The sequence below is a fragment of the Cygnus olor genome, chromosome W, assembly GCF_009769625.2.
Source record: "Cygnus olor isolate bCygOlo1 chromosome W, bCygOlo1.pri.v2, whole genome shotgun sequence".
Lineage (NCBI taxonomy): Eukaryota > Metazoa > Chordata > Aves > Anseriformes > Anatidae > Cygnus > Cygnus olor.
The window spans coordinates 4178863-4204629 of record NC_049199.1 but is presented as its reverse complement, the minus strand read 5'-3'; the positions used below and the strand labels follow the sequence as shown (position 1 = coordinate 4204629).

The following is a 25767-nucleotide window of genomic DNA, read 5'->3' as shown; positions in this document are numbered from 1 at the left end:
AGGAGGATCCGTCTCAACATCAGGAAACACTTTTTTCTTTTTCTTTTTACTGTGTGGGTGATGGAGCAGTGGAACAGGTTGCCCAGAGAGGTTGTGGAGTCTCCCTCCTTGGAGATCTTCAAAAGCTGTTTGGACATGGTCCTGGGCAACCTGCTCTAGGTGTCCCTGCTTGAGCAGGGGGCTTGGACCAGATGACCTCCAGAGGGCCCCTTCCAACCTCAGCCATTCTGCAATTCAGTTAATTGTTTTTATAGCTTCCATAGTAATAATTGAATAGTAGGTTTTTCAAGTTGCAAGGCTGATCAAGCCTAATGTTAAATATCTATTATATGCTCAGAGATGAGAAGAATATAGTAAAGATGGCATCAAGCAGTCCTTGTGGAGCGTTCCCTGGGGTTCACTAGAAAAACTAGGGGCGACAAGAAAATTCTAATAAGAAAAGATGAGGTACTATAGGTTCAATGCAGAGTTTTTTGGTTTCTGTTTTGATTCTTTGGAATATTTTTGCATGTATTAACTTAGTTTCATCGTAATATTCAAATAAGAGGAGTGACTTAAGTATTGTAGGTGAAATTAGTCAAGGTACATGCTTAGGTAGAAACATCAGATTGTTTTCTGCAGTAAATTTTTTACTGTTTAATTTATGGCAGTGCATTCTTAATCAAGCCTAATGGTGTGGTGTCTTATTCAGCCACTGGTGCTGCAACCACTATCTATGCAGTCGAGGCAGATGGTGACCCAAATATTGGTTTTGAAAAGTCAAAGGAGCCAGGAGAAGTTCAGTATCTTATTAAATGGAAAGGTTGGTCACACATACATAATACTTGGGAAACTGAGGAAACCCTGAAGCAACAAAATGTTAAAGGAATGAAGAAACTGGACAACTATAAGAAAAAGTATCAGGAAACAAAACGATGGTAAGTGTTTTTATAACTACTTCCATGTTGCATGTTTTGTAACAGTATAGATGTTTTATTGTGTTTATGTATGTTCCGTTGCCTCTTTATGAAGGCATATCAAGTGCCTTTACAACAGGAAGACAAAATATAAGTTGAAGCTTCCCTAATACTTATGATCCTGTAACATTCTGAGCATTCCAAATCTGGTTGAGAAAGTGAGTATACTCACACCTTTTGTAAAATCAGGCCTCTTAAGGAAGCAGCTTTTGCACCTAGACTTTAATGCATGTTATAAATGAAGTTTTAACAAGGTGAGTGGTGAGTTTTCTGGTTTTGTTTTAAATCTTACCTTTTACTATTTTTGTCATTGGTTGTACTTTGATCAGAGTGCTTCAGGAATTCCTGCAGAGATTATTAAAAATAAAAAGTAAAGAAAAAAAGAACTGAAATTCCTAAAGCACTCAAAACATTACAGCATTTACTTTTTTGGCTCAAACTTCCTTTAAAGCCTCAGAACCAAGAACTGAAGAAATTCTTATGTTTTAGTGCTACCTTTTTGTGTTCAATTTTATTAGTGTGTTTAATATAATCTGTGAATGCTGGTGGGATTTTTAGCACCTCATACTCATAAGATGGATTCTTATTACCATGAACCATCATTAGTGCTGTTTCACGAAAATACCACGTGAAGTATACTACTCGCTGTTGAGAATAGACATTGTAAATTATCTGCATAACTAGTACAAGCTGTAGCTGATAGAAATGTCTCTTAATTTAGCTTTCTCAGGCCAGATGCAACACTTCTATAGCAGGAATTTCCTTCAGAGTTGTAGTTCCTTCAAAGAAGCTCTCTAAGTAGCATTCCCATGATGTTTACATTCAGAGCTTTAGAATTGTCGCATTTTCTTAGTTTTATAACTACATAATGTAATAAATGCTGTAAATAAATTTCCATTTCAGGCTGAAAAATGCTTCTCCAGAAGATGTGGAATATTATAACTGCCAGCAGGAACTTACAGATGATCTACATAAACAATATCAAGTAGTGGAAAGGATAATTGGTACGTGATAAACTTGCAGACGGAAAACGGTGTTGAGAATATTCTGTGTTCGTTGCTTTCACGTTGCCTTTATAGTTAAGAAATTTAGGTTATAAATATCCCTAACAACTTAAGGCAAAACAAAATCTGATAAAGAGAAAACTCATTGTACTGTCTTTGCTGTGAAACTAGTTCATGTTGTCTTATCACTTAAAATGAGTGCTTTCTTAAAATACAAAAGGAAAATATTGATCTGGTATCTCTGATACATTTCTGCAGCTCATTCAAATCAGAAATCAGCAGCTGGTTATCCAGATTACTATTGCAAATGGCAGGGTCTGCCTTACTCAGAATGTAGCTGGGAAGACGGTGCTCTCATTGCCAAAAAATTTCAGGCATGTATTGATGAGTATTTTAGCAGAAATCAGTCCAAGACCACTCCATTTAAGGACTGCAAGGTGAGTGTGTAATTGCAATGGATTTATACAGTTGTGATAATTTTAAAAAAGAAAAAAAAAGTTGAAGTATTTTATGCATCCTGAGATTAGATGCTAATTATAAAATATTTTTGAAGGTTGTTCAGAATAGTAATGATAGCTATATTTATATATGAAGTAAGTATCATTATTGAGAATAGTTTTTTGTAGATATTTGTTCCCTGCTTCTTTTATTACCGTTCAAAGATGGAATTTGGTATTCTTAGTTTTTTAAAAGTATCCTCTGTGAAAGAGTTAATGTCACTTCTGTTGTGGAATTTAGTTCAGCCATCAAGTTCCTTTCAACTTGCAAGTGAGTTGATGTTGTATGGCCTAGTTGTCTGTGCTGAATAAACGGTAGAATTGGTAACTCAACAAATTCCTACCGCTAATTTGTTTCTATAGGAAAACATTTTGGTATCTTCAGTCAGTAGCAGGACTGATGCTCAGTTTGCTTTTGACAGATTCTTAAACAGAGGCCAAGGTTTGTTGCACTAAAGAAGCAGCCATCTTATATTGGAGGACATGAGAGTTTAGAGTTAAGAGATTATCAGTTAAATGGACTGAATTGGCTTGCTCACTCATGGTGCAAGTAAGTATAGTCTCAAATGAGTTTTGCTGTTTTTAAATTGTAAGCATTTATAAAACTTTTTTTTTTTTTTTTTAGAGGGAATAGTTGTATTCTTGCAGATGAAATGGGTCTGGGAAAAACAATACAAACAATTTCTTTTCTGAACTACCTGTTCCATGAACATCAACTGTATGGGCCTTTTTTGCTGGTCGTGCCACTTTCTACCTTGACATCTTGGCAAAGAGAGATTCAAACTTGGGCTCCTCAGATGAATGCTGTGGTTTACTTAGGAGATATAACTAGCAGAAATATGGTGAGTATTTCTTTGTATCATTGAAAAAGCTTAGTGGTAAAAAGCAAGACTCATTTCATGTTCCTGTCTTATGCTAATCTCCGATATTTTGATTAATAATGAGCAAATACTTATTTGAAATATTTTATGTGTTTAAAATGCAAAATAAAGCTTAAATTTTGTTCTGATATAAATGTATGTGAAAGATTCCCTTCCTGCTTAATAATAAAAACGATTAAAAATGCAACCTTGCATTTGAAAATAAATTGTCTTTTGTCATGCAATTATTTAGGTCCATAAAATAAAAATAAATATTTAAGTATACCAGCCACAATTCTAATTCTTTTTCTGAAATGAGGAATGTAAGTAACTGTTAAATTAAAAAAAAAAAAAAAAAAAACAGTTTTGTGGAAATTTTGTCATTTTTTCAGAAGTTTAAATTAATAGCTTGAGTACTGTGTTCCTGTTTTGTGATCAGATTATTGTATGTCACTTAACATTTATATTGCTGTAGTTCTTAAAGTCATACTGACCAATAAGACTGTTTTTCTTCTAGCTTACAATTCACTTGATTCTTTTTGTAGATAAGAACTCATGAATGGCTGCATCCACAGATCAAACGATTAAAATTTAATATACTTCTAACAACTTATGAAATTTTGCTGAAGGATAAGGTAATCACACTTATTTCTTCAGGGTGATTAAATGAGTTTTACATTTGACAAATGTTTTTGAGTTGCACGTATTTTGGTTCTGGATGTGGAGTATGACAACTTTGCTTTTAGAAGCATGACAGTGAAGTGTTCTTTTTTTTTTTTTTTTTAAACACATTTAGGTTTTCTGTATGTGTGGTGTGGCTTTCTCCCCCCCCCCCTTTTTTTTTTCTCCATATCAGTTTGCTTGGGCTTCTCATTACTGTAGTAATTTCTTCACTTCTCAAAATGCTCTACTTCTTTGTAGACTATCATCCAGGAACTGAAAAAAAACAAACCAACCCATAGCCCCAAACACCTGTGATTCACAACTCTGAAATCCATGTTTTCTTTGTATTTGTGTGTGCAGTAGTATGTATATTCTTACTATTTCTATGATGGTAGCCCATAGAGTTATTGTTAATCCTAATGGCATATGAAAATTTTAACTGAAAGCCAAATGAGTGGAACTTCTTTACTTCATTTGTTTGTACATACTGGAAAGAAGAGAGTCTATTTTGATTTTTTTTTTATTTTATTTGAAAATTTATAGATCAACTTTATTTAGCCTTTTTCTTTCCTTTTAAACTTGGGATGCTTCCGTAACCTTTTGTTGAATCCTACAAACATAAAAACTATAACTGATGCTAAAAATGCATAGGTGTCCATATGGTATTAAAATAAAAAAGTGATGGGATTTATAACCTCATGTAAAATGTTGGAAATTCCATAATATATTAACTCGTTTAATGTCTTCTTCCCCCACCCCAATTTCTTTAAGTCATTCCTTGGTGGTCTGAATTGGGTGTTTATAGGGGTTGACGAAGCTCATCGTTTAAAAAATGATGATTCCCTTCTGTACAAGACTTTAATAGACTTCAAGTCTAATCATCGTCTTCTTATTACTGGAACCCCTCTGCAAAACTCCCTCAAAGAGCTTTGGTCTTTGCTGCACTTCATCATGCCAGAAAAGTAAGGAAGAGTTTTACATGATTCTTTTTATTTATTTATCAAGTTTCTTATGGTGGAATATTTTAGTGATTGGAGAATCAGCAGAGGTAGAGAATTGCATTGTGAAACAGTTTAAATATCTTATATAAAATAGATGTACATACTTTTTCATACTATTTTTGATAAATCGTTCTGGTAGCAGTTGCTGCTTTTTCTGTTTTAGCAGTCCACAAAAAGGGTGGATTGATATATGGGTCATGTCCCTGAAAAGACGTATCTTAATCTAAAAGGAAAACCACATGGACTTACTGTATGGAAACAGAATGGGGCTGAGGATGTCTTCTTTTCTGTGTTAGTACCATTAATGAGAACAAGTTTGTACCATGATGCCCGATATGCAGTAGTTCAGTCAGGCAGCCTTATGGTTTGCATACAATACGTTTATTGTATTGACGTTATTCTGTAGTGACCTCTGTTTATATCTGGAATAAATGAGAGCACATGTTCCTTTCAGATATCTTGTGAATACAAATCACTGTAGCTCCAATTTCAGAGCTATGCATTACATTGACTTCTTCAGAACCTTACAGTCCATTTTCTTAGTCTGTTAGCGCATATCAGAGGATAATCAAATTTCAGCTAGACCATCCAATCTGCAAAAAGTATGTAAAGTGGTCTGTTCTCTTGCACTCCCCCTAGCCATGCAACTTTTTTTTTCATGCTGCTCTTGAGAAATATAATAATGGAATTTCTGTAACCTTCTACCTGGGTTTCCATGCAGAAAAGTAAAATGCAGAGCTTTCACTGGAGAAATTAAAATTCAGTAGTTTGTTTTGAACTTTCATTTTGCAAAAGTGTTTGGAAACTTCCATTCTACTATTTGCAGACAAAATGTTTAGAATTTCTTGTGAGATGAAAATTCAGAAATTTATTGAATGAAACAGAGGGGAGTGGGGAATGAGTCCATATGCGTTTGTGTGCATGTGGTATATTTATGGGTTTTATATGTTCTGTTTCTTGGCTGTTGCTTCTTCAGGTCATTCATACTATGTCACTATTCTCCCTTTATTCTTTCTTATGTTGAAGGTTTTCTTCCTGGGAAGATTTTGAAGAGGAGCATGGCAAAGGGAGAGAGTTTGGTTATGCAAGTCTTCACAAAGAACTTGAACCGTTTCTACTCAGAAGAGTTAAAAAAGATGTAGAAAAGTCTTTACCTGCTAAGGTTGAGCAAATTTTGAGGATGGAAATGAGTGCATTACAGAAGCAATATTACAAGTAAGTAATGACACTTTTAAAATCCCACTATTTTAATTAGATGTCTGTATGAAAAGTAATGAAGTATAATAATTCTCATGATGCAATTTGAAATGATATTTTGAGAGCTTACCATTTGTGGAAATATGACATGTTAGAAATTACTTCCACTACACATTCTATATCATAGGTGGATTTTAACCAGGAATTATAAAGCCCTGAGTAAAGGTTCAAAAGGCAGTACCTCAGGCTTTTTGAACATCATGATGGAACTCAAGAAGTGTTGTAACCATTGCTACCTCATTAAACCACCAGATGATAATGAATTCTATAATAAACAGGAGGCCTTACAGGTAATACCACCTTGTTTTTTAATTTATTTTTATGAAGTTGTTTTCCATCTCTAATATACATGCAGTAATTTTATAGTGTTCTAGCAATTTATTAGTTCTTATTAAAGTATATTAATAGAATTATATAATGTTAATATTTAATATTAATAAACAAGTTCTCTATTAAATGTACATCCTGGGTTTTACAGGTAAGTGAATTGTTTTTTATTTCTTAGCTAGAACTGAATAATAGAGAGATCAGTACTAAATAAAGCATCTCTGTGCAAATGCATGACTGGCAAAGCACCAACAGTCCATGTGATAGCAGAAAGTGATCTGCATAATCTCTTCAAGCTTTTTTGTAAACAAACACTGTTCGCTGCATGCCTGCAAACAACCAAACTGAAAGGAAATAAAAGTAATAAACATCCAAAGCTTAGTCTGATTTTTATTGTTATAAATGAAAATACCTGTAAGCATCACTACTAAAGATGATTTGTGATTGTTTTGTTTTTTCTTCAGGGTTTTGTTGCATTTTTTGTTTGTTTGTTTGTTTGCTTTGTAAATATTAACCAATCTTTGTACTTGTATTGAGTTCACGTCGCAAGGTTTTGGTAGCAGGTGTGTTGCAGGGGCAGCCTCTGAGAAGAGACCAGAAGCTGCCCCAGGTCAGATAAGAGCTTACTCCAAAAGGGACCCACCACTGGCCAAAGCTGAGCCAATGAGCAATGCTAGTTGCACCTCTGTGATAACGTATTTAAGGAAGTTTAAAAAATGCTGCACATCAGCTGTGAGAGAGACGAATGAGAAAATGTGAAAAACAATCCTGCAGACACCAAGGTCAGTGAAGAAGGGGGAGGTGCTCCAGGTAGCCTGCAGAGAAGACCATGGTGAAGCAGGTTGTCCCACTGCAGCCCTTGGAGGACCATGTCAGAGCACATATCCACAATGCAGTCCATGGAGGACCCCATGCCACAGCAGGTGGATATACCCTGAAGGAAGCTGCAGCCCATGGGGGACCCACACTGGAGCAGTGTGTTCCTGAAGGACTGCACACTGTGGAGAAAACCCATGCTGGAGCAGTTCTTGAAGAACTGCAGCCTGTGGGAAGCCCACGTTGGAGCAGTTTGTGAAGGACTGCATCCCATAGGCAGGACCCCACACTGGAGCAGGGGAAGAGAGTGACCGTGAAGGAGTGGCGGAGATGAAGCGTTATAGACTGAACGCAATCCTCATTCCCTGCTCCCCTGCTCCACTCAGGGGGAGGATGTAGAAGAGGATGGATTGGGGGGAAGGTGGTTTTTAGTTTGCTTTTAGTTCTCACTGCTCTACACTGTTATTAATTGGCAATAAATTAAATTAATCTTCCCCAAGCTGAGTCTGTTTTGATCATGATGGTAATTGGTGAGTGATCTTCCTGTCCTAATATCAACCCATGAGTTCTGTTGTTCTTTTTTTTTTTTTTTTCATCATACTTTCTGCCCTTATCCTGCCAAGGAGGGGGAGTGAGAGAACGGCTTGGTGGGCACCTGGCAGCAGTTTATACCAACACAAATGTTTCTAATGATCAATTTTTTTTTTCTGTAAGCTTTGAAGTTCATAATTTCAAGACTTTCCCAAAACTACTAGATTGTGCAGTGACAGCTTGTGATTTCAAGGTGTTTTATATTATAAAGTGTTTCTCAAAGCTAAAGGGTATTTAATTTACAACGTGGCATACTCTAACTACCTAAATTATAATTAAACTCTTTAGAACTGTTCAGCCATTATTTGTAATAATTGCATATTTTTAATAATGATTTCCTTGGCTCATCTGAATAAGCTTTGCTAACTCTTATTATGAATGATACATCCTTCTCATTTCAGGCAAAAGGAATAAAAGCACCTAACTCCATTTTTTTTATTCTACATAATTCTATCCTGAGCCTCTTCACCTTAAAGAGGCCTAATGTTTTCAACATTAAATTCAATGTGCATCTGAATTTCTCTTCTAGTTGTTCCCACTGGAGCTGAGAAGGTATAATGCTGTAAGCCATCTAAAGCTTCTTGGGCTCTACAAACAAAATTCCTCTCACTTTTAACTTGCCTGAGAAACTTGACAGATTAGTTATTGTTTAAAAATAATTAGAGGGTCAAATAGCAGTGCTTATTTCTGTTCAAAAGATGGAAAGCAAGGAGTAAGTAGTACTAAATTAGTAAGGTAATCTTACTTCTTACCAAATGATTATTTGGTAGGAAAAAATTGAGTCTATATCTCAACTGCTCTAACTTGTAGCACAGTTTATTTGCTTACATTTTTTTTATGAAATGTTAAGATGATGTTTTATTAGCCAAAGCTGAGAAATGCATTTCCTTTAAAACATGCTAGTTAGTATTCCTGTTGCTTTCAATTAGAGTACTCTATGCTTTTATAATGAGTTTTTATGAGATCAGGACTGACTAAATCCTTATTAAACTTTCATATTCAATTAATGCTGCATACTAGTAAATGTATATAGTGGTATAGTATGGTCATCTGAATGTGTTATTTAGTTCTAGGGGACTATTGTGTGCACATTTTAAAACATATTTTTAAAGGAATGACAAAATTTCTGTCATTCTTCCCATTCCAGTAGACAAGAAAGCAAACCTTAAACCTTAAAAAAACGTAAACCTTAAAAACCTTAAAAAAAGTCTAACCAACTGCAGTGTATATTAGTGTTAAGGTGAACTTATTTTGCAATACACCTTTTCTTGTCTTTGTAGCATTTAATACGAAGCAGTGGGAAACTAATCCTTCTTGACAAGCTACTGATTCGTCTACGAGAACGTGGCAACAGAGTACTGATTTTCTCTCAGATGGTGAGGATGCTAGACATCCTAGCAGAATATTTGAAGTATCGTCAGTTTCCTTTTCAGGTAGGAATTTTGCTGGTAGTAGCCAAGAAGCCTTGATCTTTGCCACTTTAGCTTAAGAAAACGAAAAGTGTCCTTTTTTGTAGAAGGATTTATAAAAGTTTAATTTTATGTACAGAAAAAGACGACTGACAATTACTATATGATAAATGGTGTTTTGAAATGAAACTGATAAATTAGAAAGGTGGTGTAAAATGTTACATTACTCTTCTCCTTGCCCCTAATTGTTTTGGCAATTGAGATTTCAAGTTGCTCTGATTTGAATATAGTATGAGAGTTCCTCTTTAACTGTAATATTTGATCTCTTTAGAGACTTGATGGATCAATAAAAGGGGAATTGAGGAAACAAGCACTGGATCATTTTAATGCAGAAGGATCAGAGGTATGGTATTAGCGGGTGGTGGTTTTTAAATCTATACAGCTTTATTTTTTTCCCAAGAAATATAACAAATATTACCAAAAAAAATGAAGACAGAAAAAAGTGAGGGATGTATCATGTTGAAATTTTGTTATTGGTAACCTATATATTACAAGATTTACAACTCATTTTTTCTGAGAAGAGGTTAAATAGGAAACAGAATTTATGAAAATGATGTTTAACTAATATAACTGCATAGTTACCTTTTTAGATTTTTGACAGTGCTTTTTATCAAAGTAATTTTCAATACTGTATAAACACTGAAGAATTTAACCTGTTTTGTTTTTTTTTGTAGGACTTAGTCCTTCAGTTTTGACAGGAGCACTGAACTTTTGCATAAACCTTTGACATTGAACAAGTACTTAGGGAATGGGTAGAACTGAGTTGTGTATATCCTTGCATGAAGAAAAATTGTTTTAAATATTTTTTAATTCTGGCTTCTGTTATCTTCATATTCTATTTTTTATTTCCTTGCCCTGGAAGAAACTGAAGAACTGATTTATAGCCATGGTGTACCACTATAAGATTCCTAGTTTATTTAGCATTCCTACTATGGAAGCCATTCCATACCTTTGATAATCTTAGGTTTTCTGTTCAACACTGGCAGGGTTTTTTCAGCAATAGAAGCATAGCATTTGTCAGTTGCTATTGGGCTTATATTTATGTTATGGTTGAGGGGGAAGGACTTAATTTCATAACATAAACTTCAGATATTTGTTAAAACAGAACTAACTTCTGTATGTAAATTTCTAGTATAAACATCATTGCCTTTTTCTGGAATTCTTGTAGTTGTACTGTATGGTTTTTTAAGATGAAGGGGGATTCAAACTTCACACGGTATTCAGAAAAGGAGGTAAATTATAGACTTGTGCAGCAACAGAATTGTTTCCTGTTTTATTCTCTATTTCTTTCCTAATAATCCATAAAACTTCATTTTACCTAATCAATTTTCTTGGCTATTACTGAGTGAAGGTCTCAATATCTATGACAACTCCAAGGACTCATTCCTGTGCATTAATGGTTTGCTATTACTTGTCACTGTATTTAATATTCAAAATTGTTTCCTATTTCTCTTTATCTTGAATTTCATATGCTTTTTTTTTTATTGCCTGTCTCATAAGATCCTTCTGCAGTCCTTCATAGTTGTCCTTGAATAATTCCATATCATCTGAAAACTTCGATCATACCATTTTCATATTGTTTCTGAGTGTGTTGAAGAGCACTGACCCTGACAGAACTCGTTTCCTCTCTCTTAACCAGTTACTTATATGCTCAAGGATCTTCCCTCTTATGCCATGGCTACTTAGTTTTCTTTAAATATATATATATATATATATATTTATATTTATATTTAAGCTTCATACTTAAAGAAGCCTCACCTATGGAAGAGCTATTTGATAGTGTATGAGTTGATAGTCTGCTCCACAAAGCATTATTATAACTAATACATATATAAAGCTATTTCTTATTTTATAATTTCAGGATTTCTGCTTTTTGCTGTCTACCAGGGCTGGAGGATTAGGTATAAACTTGGCATCTGCTGACACTGTAGTTATATTTGATTCTGACTGGAATCCACAAAATGATCTGCAAGCGCAGGCTAGAGCTCATAGGATTGGACAGAAAAAACAGGTATGCATATTTGTCTTCTAAGCTTCAAACCTGAAGGAGGGTTTCACACAGTAGCCATAAGCAGTCTGTGTATTTTGAGAATAACTAGTACTTGCCAGGTATATCTAAAAATGTTAATAATGCTCATTCGACTTTTTAAATAAATAAATAAATAAATAAATCTCTCCCTATATGGAGAGATGGCATAGTAACTGTAGTATATGGATGAGTAGAGAGAAGAGTTCTGGACTTGTCTCACGTTCATTGGCTTCATGTCATCCTAGAAAATAACTGTTATATTTAAGGCACATCTCCTTTACCTAATGTTAAATAATTAGTAGTTCTCTTTGGGTTTCTTTCTTGCAGAAGACTTCAAGTAATAATCAGATATGACACTGTTCCTTATGGCCATGCTTGTGCCTAATCACTGAAGTTTAAAGAGGAGAGGTCTAAGAATTTTTCTTTTATTTTTTAAAAACTTTACGTAGAGACAATGGTAATGCGATTGACTGGTTTCATATGAGAAATACTAGTTCAATGAGATAGAAGATTAGAAGTAAAGACTAACATTGTTGTTGTTCAAGGTGTTTGTTGTTGTTGTTGTTAATCTTATCTGAATATTGTTTTCCTGTGTAATTTGTGAGCATGTAAGTAAAGCCTATTTATAATATACATAGGTTAATATTTATCGGCTAGTCACAAAAGGATCAGTAGAAGAAGATATTCTTGAAAGAGCCAAGAAAAAGATGGTGTTAGATCACTTAGTGATTCAGAGAATGGACACTACAGGGAAAACAGTACTACATACAGGCTCTACTCCTTCAAGGTATATTTATATATTCTTACATATCAATTTAGGGTTAAGTATACTTGACTATTTGAGTAAAAGTGCAAGTCACTTCACTTGGTTAACAAAAGACAAAAAATATATGGTAAGGGGTTATATCATAAAATCATAGAATGGCTTAGGTTGGAAGGGACCTTAAAGATCATCTCGTTCCAACTCCCCTGCCATGGGCAGGGATGCCACCCACTAGATGAGGTTGCTCAAAGCTCCATCCAACCTGGCCTTGACCACTTCCAGGCATGGGGCATCCACTACTTCTCTGGGCAACCTGTTCCAGTGCCTCACCATCCACCAAGTGAAGAATTTTCTCCTAAAAACACCTAATCTAAATCTCTTCTCTTTTAGATTAAAACCCTTCCCCCTTATCCTATCATTATCTGTCTGAATAAAAAGTCAATCTCCATCTTCTTATATAAACCCCCTTTAAGTACTGAAAGGCCACAATGAGGTCTCCCCGGAGCCTTCTCTTCTCCAGGCTGAAAATATAATCATAGATTTATTAAGGTTGGAAGAGACCTCCGAGATCATCTGGTCCAGCCATCACCCTACCACCACTATCACCCAGTAGACCATGTCCCTAAGCACCACGTCCAACCCTTCCTTAAACACCCCCAGGGACGGTGACTCCACCACCTCCCTGGGCAACCCGTTCCAATGCCTGACTACACTTTCTGAGAAGAAATGTCTCCTAATTTCCAACCTGAAACTTCCCTAGTGCAACTTGAGGCCATTCCCTCTAATCCTATTGCTAGTTATCTGGAAGAAGAGGCCGACCCCCAGCTCCCCGCAACTTCCTTTCAGGTACTTGTAGAGAGCAATAAGGTCTCCCCTGAGCCTCCTCTTCTCCAGACCAAACAACCCCAGTTCCCTCAGCCACTCATCATAGGACTTGTGTTCCAGGCCCTTCACCAGCTTCAAAGCCCTTCTCTGGACACGCTCCAGGGCCTCAATGTCTTTCTTGAAGTGAGGGGCCCAAAACTGAACACAGTACTCAAGGTGCGGACTCACCAGAGCTGAGTACAGGGGGATGATCCCCTCCCTGGTCCTGCTGGCTACACTATTCCTGATACTAGCCAAAATGCTGTTGGCCTTCTTGGCCACCTGGGCACACTGCTGGCTCATGTTCAGGCGAGCATCGACCAACACCCCCAGATCCTTTTCCTCTGCACAGCTTTCCAGCCACTCTGCCCCAAGCCTGTAGCACTGCATGGGGTTGTTGTGGCGAAAGTGCAGGACCCGGCACTTAGCCATGTTGAACCTCATCCCATTGGCCTCTGCCCTTCGATCCAACCTGTCCAGGTCCCTCTGCAGGGCCTTCCTACCCTCCGGCAGATCGACACTTCCCCCCAACTTGGTGTCATCTGCAAACTTCCTGAGGGTGCACTCAATTCCCATATCCAAATCATCAATAAAGATATTCAAGAGGATGGGCCCCAACACCGACCCCAGGGGAACACCACTCGTGACTGGTCGCCAGCTGGATTTCACTCCATTCACCACTACTCTCTGGGCCTGGCCGTCCAGCCAGTTTTTAACCCAGCAAAGAGTGTACCTGTCCAAGCCATGGACCTCCAGCTTCTCCAGGAGAATACTGCGGGAGACTGTGTCAAAGGCTTTGCTAAAGTCTAGGTAGACTACATCAACAGCCTTTCCCTCATCCACCAGGTGGGTCACCTGGTCATAGAAGGAGATGAGGTTGGTCAGATAGGACTTGCCTTTCATGAACCCATGCTGACTGGGCCTGATCCCCTGGTTGTCCCACATATGCTGTGTGATTGCATTCAAGATGACCTGCTCCATCACCTTTCCTGGCAACGAGATCAGGCTGACAGGCCTGTAGTTCCCCGGTTCCTCCTTACAACCATTCTTATAGATGGGCCTCACATCCCCAGCTCTCAGCCTTTCTTCATAAGAGAGGTGCTCCAGCCCTCTGATAATCTTCATGGCCCTCCTCTGGACCCGTGCTAATAGGTCCACATCTTTTTTTTGTGCTGGGGGCCCCAGACCTGGATGCAGTACTCCAAGTGGGGCCTCACGAGGGCAGAGTAGAGGGGGACAATCACCTCCCTCGACCTGCTGGCCACTCCTCTGTTGATGCAGCCCAGGATGCAGTTGGCTTTCTGGGCTGCATGTGTGCACTGCTGGCTCATGTCAAGATTTTCATCCACCAGAACCCCCAATTCCTTCTCTGTAGGACTGCTCTCAATGAGTTCTCCAGCCAGTGTGTACTCCTGTCTGGGATTGCCCTGACCAGGTGCAGCACCTTGCACTTGGACTTGTTGAACCTCATTGGATTCACAGGGGCCCACTTCTCAAGCTTGTCCAGGTCCTTTTGGATGGCATCCCTTCCTTCTCTTTTATCAACTGCACCACTCAGCTTGATGTCACATCTGAAAACTTGCTGAGGGTGCACTCGATCCCACTGTTTATGTCTTTAATAAAGATATTAAACAGTACCAGTCCCAAGAAAGACCCCTGAGGGACACCACTCGTCATTAGCCTCCACTTGGACATAATGCCGTTGAGTGCAACTGTCCATTTCTTAACATAGAGGGCAACACCCCCACCCTTTCTTTTCCCCTTCTTTCCACCCTTTTCCCCACCCTTTCTTCCTTGTCTATATCTTCTCTAAAGCTTTTAGCCCTCAATTTCAGTGTTCCAGTTGTGTGATTCATCCCACTGTGTTTCCGTGATAGCAGTTATGTCAGAGTTTTCTAATTGGACCATGGTTTCCAGCTCCTCCTGTTTTTTTCCCTCGATGCATGCATTGGTGTAGAGGCACTTCAGCTGGGCTATTGGCTGTATCACCTTTTTAGAGGAGCCCTTCCTAATTCCTTTGGGACAATTCACGGGTATTCCCCTGTTGCTTCATAAAGTGTCGGTGTTCCCAAGTTCTTTTCTGTCACTAAGAGGTACATCCCCTTCCCCCACTTCATCTAGTCTAAAGCCCTGCTAATAAATCCCACCTGCTTACTGCCCTGAACACTCTTGCCCCACTTGGTCAAGGACGCCCCATCCAGTGTCAGCATGCCTGGTCTCTCAGAAGTACATCCAAGATCGTAGAACCCAAAACCTTGAGCATGGCACCAGCCATGCAGCCAGTCATTCACTTGGTCTGTTTGTCTCCTTGGGTCCCATTCACCAACTGGGAGGATACAGGAGAACACTACTTGTGCTCCTAATCCCTTCAACATCTTTCTGAGGGACACGAAGTCTTTTTTGATATTTCGGCGTCTCCTGGTTGCAGCCTTATTTGACCCTACATGGTAGAGCAGGAATGGGTGGTAGTCCTCTGACCCCAACAGTATATAATATAATAATAATAATAAAATAACAACCTTATAAGTAAAGACTGCAAAGTATAATGTCTTTCTACATTTTTGTTTACATATTAAATAGAGCTTTTATTTAACAGTCAGAAGGAAGCTTGATTAATTCATGGTTATAGTAATTTGAAAAAATTCTCAAAGATAAAATGCTTTTCCGAAATTTCCTGTATTTCAGCTCAACACCTTTTAATAAGGAAGAGTTATCAGCAATTTTGAAGTTTGGTGCTGAGGAACTCTTTAAAGAACCTGAAGGGGAAGAAGAGGAGCCTCAGGTAAATGGAGTAGTGCATCTACACTTTATGGATATAACAACTAAAAAATATGTATGAATTATTCTGTTATAAAAAGAAACAACTTCTGTTTCAGGAAATGGATATAGATGAAATCCTGAAGAGGGCTGAAACTCGAGAAAATGAGCCAGGCCCATTAACTGTAGGAGATGAGTTACTTTCTCAGTTCAAGGTATTACTCTGTTCCCTCCCTCCTCCCATAATTATGATTTTCTTTATAAATGCTACTTTTTATTTCCTTTTGTGTAACTTTTCTTCATTCTTATGAAATTGTCAATTTGTTGACAATAGGTCAGCTCTTTCGCATAGAAAGTCTTTTCACCTATACAGGATAGTTACCAGCAGTGCAAACATTTAAAAATGCATAATGTATTCTGCTAACAAAATAAGAAAGACATTTACAAATACATTAGTCTTTGATTTAATGATTGTAATATTGGGGAGGGCTGTTCTTCATTTAATGCTTTACACTGTTAAGCAACTATGGCACTTCTGAAAACAGAATGAAGTTTGGATTTCTTAGTTGATGACCTTTAGAAATTCCTTTCAACAAATATGTAAACTTGAATGCCAGATGTATTTAACTGGATAATACTTAAAATATTATGGTGGATCTAAATTGTGGGTGTGTCTTGTGTCTCTGTGTGTGTGATTTTGTTTGTTTTTTGTTTAAAGTGGGGAAGGACATTTCTTTAGATCAGAGTACTAAATGACCTTCCTGCTGATCATTCATTTGCAATATATTGTGGTTTCTACAGTTTATTAATGTTTGGTTAGTTCTGCATAATAATGCAGAATTTTATATCAACTTGAGCATTCAAATACTGTTAGCTCTGCTTTGAAGGAAATCAAACAACAATCTCACAGCTATCAAGGAGGTATTTCATAGTGTTTCTATATTAGTCAACTTTTAAAAGAAGAAAAATATTCTCATCTGTATATTCAGCCGTGTTGCATGGAGCATGTGCATTTCACATATAAAATTACTTTCAAGACAGTGATTCATGAACTATTTTATATGTATATATTTTGTATACATAAATAAAATATGCCATTCTGAACTAAGTTTTCTTAAAACGTTAGTTGCTGACTCCTTGTTTAAATAAAACCATGTACTCATTTTGTGAAAATACTTATGTTCCAATACATAAGGTAGCTAACTTTTCTAATATGGATGAAGATGACATTGAATTGGAACCAGAACAAAATTTAAGAAGTTGGGAAGAAATCATTCCAGAAGTCCAGCGGCGACGAATAGAAGAGGAGGAAAGACAAAAAGAACTTGAAGAAATATATATGCTCCCAAGGATGAGGAACTGTGCAAAACAGGTATCTCTGGGTTTTCACCAATTTTCTTTGATATGTGCATTGATGTTGTTTTGGCTTGTACTTCTGTGTTGGATGGTTTTTGCGTGTGCCCCCCCCCCCCCATCCATATTTTTGATGGGCTAGATAACAAATGAATAAAATGTTTTAGTCACATAGCTTTGAACTACTTACTCTGAAATTCCAGATTAGCTTTAATGGAAATGAAGGGAGACACAGTAGGAGCAGAAGATATTCTGGATCTGATAGTGATTCTGTCTCAGAAAGAAAACGACCAAAAAAACGTGGACGACCACGAACTATTCCTCGAGAAAATATTAAAGGATTTAGTGATGCAGAGATTAGACGGTAAGATGTGGGGGGACATGTGTGCTTAATGGGACAAAACATTTTTTTTTTATCATTTTGAGTTTGAAAATATGGAAAACTATCTTTACATTAGTTGAAATTTTTTATTCTAGGCATTTAAAGCTTTACTTTTTGTAGTTTGTGGTGCTGAGATAAAGAACTATCACATCCAGATTTTGAACCCATTTAGGTGAGGGATAAAACTGGGTTGGAAAAATATTCTTGATTGTTTACAGTCTTTTAATATGTGTTATTCTTCCTGCATCCCCTGAAGGCAGTGATTTCAAAAACAGTTGTTACAGTGGGTGAGCTTTTTTTTTTTTTTTAAAAAAAATGTAAACTTCCCATCATTTTACCTAAAAACTGTAGTTGAAGAAAGGATATGTATATCTTTGTGGAAATACCTTCAAAATGTTGAGAGAGTTTTGTTTTAAACTTTAAACTTTTAAACTTTTGTTTTAAACACATCGTGTTGCTGAATGATTTGACTTCTAAAACTAGTAAAGTAACCTTTGAAATGAATTGTATTTTCTATTTTATTTGCATCAGTTAATAAACCAAATAGAACCCTGGCTTTAAATGTGGGTTAATTAAAATACTAATCTGCCTTGGTCTCTCTAGTTCTTTTCTTTGCATTGTCCATATAGCATTGTACTAAGACTTTACAAATAAATTTTGAAACCGGTGTAGTTAAGCATACATTTTTAACTGCAGAATTATTTTCTGTTACTAGATTTATCAAGAGTTACAAGAAATTTGGTGGCCCACTTGAAAGGTAAACTCATTTGATTATATTTGTGTAGCAATTTGGAATCTGGTTTACATTAAAATTAGATCAGTACACCAAAAATCCTTAGGCTGAAGAGAAAATAGTATACCCAACCTTTTGCCTTGATTATAACATGAAATTAAATTATTTCCTTTCTTCATATGTGGTATTTATGTAGAAAGCCAGAAAGACAAACCTTTCAATTTTGGAAGACTACTTCCTCTTTTTTTACACTTTACCTATTATCTTGTTTAATCCACATTAGTGACGATCATTCAGTTTTCTCGTTTGATAGTATGGTAAAAGCCTATGGTTTTATGCACTGTAACTACCAGTTTTGCATTCTTATTGTCAGTTATTATTTTAAGCTTTCTGTATTACTCCATATTCTGCAAAAAAATTACCACCTTCATTTTCTTTAACAATACTTATATTCTATATGATCATACAATATATAATAGTTCCTTTTATTTTCAAAAGAATATACAGAAATATATTGAAACTGTATAGTTAGGGTCCTTTATAGTTCCTATTGTGTTGTCCTCTAATATCTGAAACACCTTTAGTATTTCCTTTTTTTTAAAATAATATTTTCTGTATTCTTTTCTATAGCTACTTTTAAGTGCATGGATTAAAAATGCACACAGCATAGCAAGTGTGGGTGAATGCTAGCTTATTTGATAACTTCTCTAGTTTCAAAGTCTGAAGGAGTCATTCATGAATACATAAGTGACAAAAGGAAGGCTAGGGAAAATGTGGGCCCATTGCTGAACAAGATGGGGAACCTGGTTACACGGGACAGGGAAAAGGCCGAGGTACTGAATGCCTTCTTTGCCTCGGTCTTTACCATCAAGACTGGCCCTCAGGAATCCCAGGTCCCAGAGACCTGGGGGAAAGGCTGGAGGAAGGAAGATGGACCCGTGGTGGGAGATGATCAGGTCAAGGAATACTTAAGCAAACTGGACATTCATAATTCATGGGCCCTGATGGGATGTACCCACAAGTACTGAGGGAGCTGGCAGATGTCCTCGCAAGGCCACTCTTGATAATCTTTGCTTGATCATGGTGACTGGGAGAAGTGCCTGAAGACTAGAGGAAAGCAAATGTCACTCTTATCTTCAAAAAGGGCAAGAAGGAGGACCCTGGGAACTACAGGCCAGTCAGCCCCACCTCGATGCCTGGGAAGGTAATGGAGCAGCTAATCCTGGAAACCATTTCCAGGTACATGAAGGACAAGAAAACCATCAGGAGGAGCCAGCATGGATCCACCAAGGGGAAGTCATGCTTGACCAACCTGATAAGCTTCTATAATGATATGACCAGCCTAATGGATGAGGGGAAAGCAGTGGATATAGTCTACCTGGACTTCAGTAAGGCCTTTGACACTGTCTCCCATAAGATCCCCATAGACAAGCTGTTAAAGTGGCCGTTGCTGGATGGGCAAACAGCGAGGTGGTTTGAAAACTGTCTGAATGGCTGGGCCCAGAGGGTGGTGGTCAGCGGCACAAAGTCTAGTTGGAGGCCAGTAGTAACTAGGGGTGTACTGCAGGGGTCAGTACTGGACTCAGTCCTGTTCAACGTTTTCATTAATGATCTGGATGATGGGGCAGAGTGTACCCTCAGCAAGTTTGCAGATGACACAAAACAGAGGGGCGTGGCGGATACACCAGAGGGTCTTGCTGCCATCCAGAGGGACCTGGACGGACTGGAGAAATGGGCAGAGAGGAACCTCATGCAGTTCAACAAGGGGAAGTACAAAGTCCTGCACCTGGAAAGGAACAACCCCAGGCACCGGTACATGCTGGGGGCCACCCAGCTGTAAAGCAACCTTGCAGAAAAGTCTATGGGGGTCCTGGGGGTCACCAAGTCGAGCATGAGCCAGCAATGTGTCCTTGCAGCAAAGAAGGCTAATGATATCCTGGGCTGCATTAGGCAAGGTATTGCCAGCAGGTGGAGGGAGGTGATCCTTCCCCTCTACTCAGCATTGGTGAGGCCACACCTGGAGTTCTGTGTCCAGCTCTGGGCTCCCCAGTACAAGAGAGACCTGGATCTACTGGAGAGAGTCCAACAAAGGGGCCACAAAAATGATTAAGGGACTGGAACATCTCTCCTATGAGGAGAGGCTGAGAGAGCTGGGACTGTTTAGCCTGGAGAAGAGAAGGCCCAGGGGTATCTCATCAATGTCTATAAATACCTGAAGGGAGGATGCAAAGAGGATGGATCCAGGCTCTTTTCAGTGGTGCCCAGTGACAGGACAAGAGGCAGTGGGCACAAATGGAAACACAGGAGGATCCGTCTCAACATCAGGAAACACTTTTTTCTTTTTCTTTTTACTGTGTGGGTGATGGAGCAGTGGAACAGGTTGCCCAGAGAGGTTGTGGAGTCTCCCTCCTTGGAGATCTTCAAAAGCTGTTTGGACATGGTCCTGGGCAACCTGCTCTAGGTGTCCCTGCTTGAGCAGGGGGCTTGGACCAGATGACCTCCAGAGGGCCCCTTCCAACCTCAGGTATTCTTTGGTTCTCTGATTGTGTAGTTACTGATGTTTTAGAGTTGTAAAACCATACTTCTTTTTTTATAGGTTAGATGCTATAGCTAGAGATGCTGAGCTAGTTGATAAATCGGAAACAGACCTTAGACGTCTGGGAGAACTTGTACATAATGGATGCATTAAGGCTTTAAGGGACAATGCCTTTGGACAAGAAAGATCAGGTAAATTGTATTTGGGAGTTGGCAGGCGGAATAAAAAGTGTCAAGAGTTATGAACTATTCTTAAGATCTGATTATAACATTTATTTTCTTGGGGGAAAACAGAAACAAAAATGTTAGTGTGCTTGGTGAATTAAAAAAAAAATCCCCATTCCCTGTGTATTTTGTCACAGTGGAATGCAACATGATTTTGCTTTATCATGACATTTGTTATTAATCTACTAGTATTTGGAAGACCTTGAGATTCTGGAGTTTAGAGTGTTTGATTAGAAAAAGTAAGTTTTTCTAATTGAATGTCATCTGCTATAGCATCAATCTGTTTTTTCTTTACGTTTGTGTATAACATACACCTAAAGGCTGAATATTTTAATAGTTTTGTCCTTTATTTTAAGGAGGTGGACTTGGGAAAGTTAAAGGCCCAACATTCCGAATATCAGGAGTGCAGGTGAATGCAAAGCTAGTCATCTCCCATGAAGAAGAGTTGGCACCATTGCACAAATCCATTCCTTTAGATCCAGAAGAAAGGAAAAGGTATTTTTTTTATTCTCCTCCTAAAGGAAACAATAATCTAGAAAATTATTCAAGGCTTGTAAGCATATATTTAACCAATCCAGACTGTAAGCATGCTGGGACACCAGTGTTGCTTCATTCCCTGTAAGAACTGGCAGCATAATCTGATCCACATTCTTTGTTTATTCTTTCTTCCCTCTCCTTTGTAGTCAGTATTTGCTTTGGCTTCTGAACTGTATTCACTGGGGCCTGGGTTCAGTTACTCTTAAGTATTTCAGAGTAGAAATTAGGCTTGTTGAGGAGCTGCTTTGTGTCACCTCTGCCTGAGGGAAAGCAATATCTGTCAAAGGGGAACAGATACTAGTTGTTGGTGATAGTTTCATCCCTCTGAACTTCTTAGCTTGCTACCTTCTGTATCACAGTCCCTAGACTATGCTTATTCAGTTAGCAGTTACACAAGAGTGATATTTTAAGCTTGTCTTCATTGTTAACCAATTCTGTCTCAGTCCATGACCACAGATAGATATCTGTTGTTCTTTATATCTTAATCTAGATCTGCTTTAAAACTTGTTTCAGTACTGATTTCAATAAATATTTTGTAGAAATTGTAAGAAAATCTGATGATAGTCATCTGGATTACTTACCTAAATATACCAGCATTTTAGTGGTGTAACATCTTTGTTTCTACTCTTAGCATGTTCCTTTCTCCCTTGCTAAGTTTGAGAAGATGGCTTATTTATGTTTCTAATTTTTTTTCTACTAGATATGTCATCCCATGCCACACCAAGGCAGCTCATTTTGATACAGATTGGGGTAAGGAAGATGATTCCAATCTGTTAATAGGTATCTATGAGTATGGTTATGGCAGCTGGGAAATGATAAAAATGGATCCTGATCTCAGTTTGACGCAGAAGGTATGTCATCTATGAAATTTCATGAAGGACTTTTTTTTTTGATGTTTAAGTAATAATGCTAATAAGATCAGTTACTGAAAGAGCTTATTTTATGATCGCTGAAATTGCACAGATGTTAGGACAGTTGTACTCCTTTGTATTCTTGTTGTACATTTATTAGAATTCAAGATCTTGTGTATTCATTTGAATTATACCTTCTTATAGTCTGTTACGTTATTTTTGTGTATTTGGATCTCTGTCACTTGAATTTTCTCTCTTCCATCTGTTGTTTCCCTATTTTAGATGCTCTAGTTATGTTAATTTTATTCTTGATCTTTTGGAGGGAAGGCTGTTTTGGGGTTTTGGTTTGATTTTCTCACCCCTCCTTTCTTTCCCATCCACAGTTTCTTTGCTTGAAACTGCCTCTCATTCACAACATGAGAATAGCTGTGTTCATTAGACAAGTAGTAGCGCAGTGTCTGCCTAGAAGTAGTGAGAAACAGATATTTAGGGAAAGACTGAAGTGAAGCAAACTCAGTGACATTGTCAACAACCTGTAGCTTTGGGATTTGAGAGGTCAGGATTGTATCCAAATCTGTTTAATGATATCCTACCCCTGCCTTCCATAATTTTGCCTGTTTTATGAAATCACTCATTTATATTTTTGACTTCTGAAATATTCTGTGGTAATGAGTTCTGCATTTAGAAGAAGCACAAGTCAGAACTAGATCTGTGGATGACAGTGGTACAGGAGCTCTGAATTTCTTAGATAAACTATGAAATTGGAAACAGAAATTTGAGGCTAGTTTTTTGAGTTTACTGTAAATTTTGTGAGGCCATTTCCAAGACTCTACATTACTTGTGTGTTTGCGGAAAATATATAACATTCAAGAAATTATACATTCCTTCAAGTGTGCTGTTATGCTTGCCAGGTATAGTTGGAGTGAATTGGTTTTCTACCTTTTTTTTTAATGCAGCTTCCAAATTTGATAATGTGTACTTATAGTTGATACTACCATTGCTCTCTTCAGATTTTACCTGATGATCCAGACAAGAAACCCCAGGCCAAGCAGTTACAGACCCGTGCAGACTACCTCATTAAATTACTGAATAAAGACCTTGCAAGAAAGGAAGCACAGAGACTTGCTGGTGCAGTAAGTAAAGCTTGACATTCAGTAGCGAGATAACATATTATGCTTATGGGCATATCAATAGATCCTTCTTTTTCCTTAGTTCTACTCTTTGTGCAATTTTCTCCATATTGCTAATCACATTATATGAGACTAACTTGAGGAATGAATTGCAAGTTTAATATTGTTTTATTGTTTCTTATTTGTATATATAATCTACTGTTGCACTAGGTTCAGTCTCCAGTCCTGCGAACAGTGTTAGTCGTTAGTGTTAACAAATAAAATTAATGTTTTATTTAACATAAAAACAATTTTTTTCTGCAACTATGGTGCAGATACTTGTCAGTTCACATAATAAAGGTACTGATTTGCATTCAGGGCAATTCAAAGAGGAGGAAAACAAGAAGTAAGAAGAGTAAAGCAACAAAGGCTGCAAAAATAAAAGAAGAAATAAAAAGTGACTCCTTGTCAGCACCCTCAGAAAAATCTGATGAAGATAATGAAGATAATGAGGTAAACATCTTTTATATGGTAAAGATGGGTTATTCAGTTGTTTATTAGCAACACTTTCAATTTGATCTGCTGTTTGACTTAATAAAATTGAAACACTTGAGTGGCATTCTCCTTCTGTGGCAGATAACATTGCATCAATATAATCACATGGAAGACTGTATCTATTTTAATTTAATGATAAGCCTGTAGCTGAGGCATTTATGATTAGTTGTCCAAATTATTATGTCCTAAAAGAATGTTGTAGCCCAATTATAAGTGACATCATGCAATTTCAATGCTCTTTAAACACTTGAGCATTGTATCTGCTAGAAATGTAATTTTAATGTAACATGAAAACTCAATCATCATAAATACTCCAATGTTTCTGACTAATCCATTATTACTACTGATAATGATTCTTCAGGTAGCGACTTTTTTCGGGCTCAGGAAAAAAAATCAAGCTTGATTAGAAAGCACAGCATGAATAAATGATGTTTTGATACATACAAGTGAATGTTCCTGTATATGTCAAGGGTTTCATTATTCTAATAGACTACTTAACTTTCTTATATTTTTATTACTTCCAATGAATTCCTTTAGGCCTCTGTTTTTGTTGGGTCACTTATTTAAATTTATCACACAGCAGAAATCACTGGGGGGACGGGGGACAAAACAGATCACAGAATCACAGAATTGTAGGGGTTGGAAGGGACCTCAAGAGATCATCGTGTCCAACCCCCCTGCCAAAGCAGGTTCCCTAGAGATGATGAAGTCTAGGGGCTGGCCATGTTGCTCACCTAATTTTGTGACTTTGAAGGTAGATAAAAGAATGCCAGATTCTTCAGAACACCTCTGGAAAAGAGGAAGTTGGAACTCCATTCCCTTTTCCTGTGACTGTGAATGTTTAATTTGTGGTCAGTAAAAAAGTTACTAGAAGAAAGCTAAACAAAACAGAGGTCTTTTATCCTCACCATCACTTGAGTGCCCTCAAAAATCAGCTGTTTTCTGATGCCTACTTCCTTATTGATTTTAGCTCTTTAAAGCTTAACTACCTTTTACAGGGGCAGATTTCTTTGGGGATATGAAAGTTAAATGGGCTTAATCTCTCACCCCCCATTACCACTGCCTAATCAATACTTGTTTTGTGTCGCATCAAGGAAATGAGTGAGTAGTCCTCATTTTTCTTTGCAACTGTATCCAGCTCTAGTTGATAGGTAATAAACCTAAGAAATCACACACACACTAAAAAGTAAATTTTTATTTGATGGTTACAAAACTTGTATAGCTAAGAACTCAGTTTGATATGATATATATGCTTGTGTATTGCAGGATGAGATTGTTTCAGTGAAACATCCGCATAAAAAAGTAAAAGCAGAAAAAGAAAATGAAGAAAAGCATGAGCCAGATATTGGTATAAAAAAGGAAGCTGAAGAAAAAAGAGAGACAAAAGAAAAGGAAATTAAGAGGGATTTGAAAAGGGAGAAAAAAGAAAAGGAGGATAAGAAAGAATTTAAATATATTAAAGAAAAGAGAGAAAACAAAGTAAAGGAATCCACACAGAAAGAAAAAGAAGTAAAGGAAGAGAAGGTAACTAGGTTTACTTTTCTTATATAGCACTAGAAAAGGCCACCAGCTTTTGTGAATGATTTTGAGTTGAAAAGGTATTTTGGATCACTTTACAGTTGTCATTACATTG

The 25767-nt window shown here is 37.4% G+C and overlaps 1 protein-coding gene across 10 annotated transcripts in view; it reads left to right on the top strand.

Annotated features, from left to right (window-relative positions):
* Positions 1-25767, top strand: part of LOC121062454 (chromodomain-helicase-DNA-binding protein 1-like) — an 82747-nt gene that overhangs the window by 45951 nt on the left and 11029 nt on the right. For 9 of the 10 annotated variants that reach the window (XM_040542449.1, XM_040542451.1, XM_040542450.1 and 6 more), the window contains 24 exons: positions 692-917; positions 1860-1960; positions 2219-2397; positions 2880-3007; positions 3083-3299; positions 3863-3952; positions 4752-4942; positions 6008-6196; positions 6366-6528; positions 9253-9405; positions 9713-9784; positions 11303-11452; positions 12109-12257; positions 15783-15879; positions 15974-16069; positions 17050-17226; positions 17411-17571; positions 18305-18346; positions 20919-21049; positions 21439-21577; positions 22320-22470; positions 23481-23603; positions 23958-24092; positions 25401-25658. In XM_040542449.1, the coding sequence (XP_040398383.1) occupies positions 692-917; positions 1860-1960; positions 2219-2397; positions 2880-3007; positions 3083-3299; positions 3863-3952; positions 4752-4942; positions 6008-6196; positions 6366-6528; positions 9253-9405; positions 9713-9784; positions 11303-11452; positions 12109-12257; positions 15783-15879; positions 15974-16069; positions 17050-17226; positions 17411-17571; positions 18305-18346; positions 20919-21049; positions 21439-21577; positions 22320-22470; positions 23481-23603; positions 23958-24092; positions 25401-25658 (3518 nt within the window). Of the gene's footprint in view, positions 1-691; positions 918-1859; positions 1961-2218; positions 2398-2879; positions 3008-3082; positions 3300-3862; positions 3953-4751; positions 4943-6007; positions 6197-6365; positions 6529-9252; positions 9406-9712; positions 9785-11302; positions 11453-12108; positions 12258-15782; positions 15880-15973; positions 16070-17049; positions 17227-17410; positions 17572-18304; positions 18347-20918; positions 21050-21438; positions 21578-22319; positions 22471-23480; positions 23604-23957; positions 24093-25132; positions 25236-25400; positions 25659-25767 lie in introns of those variants that run through there. The other variant, XR_005815563.1, reaches the window with a different exon arrangement.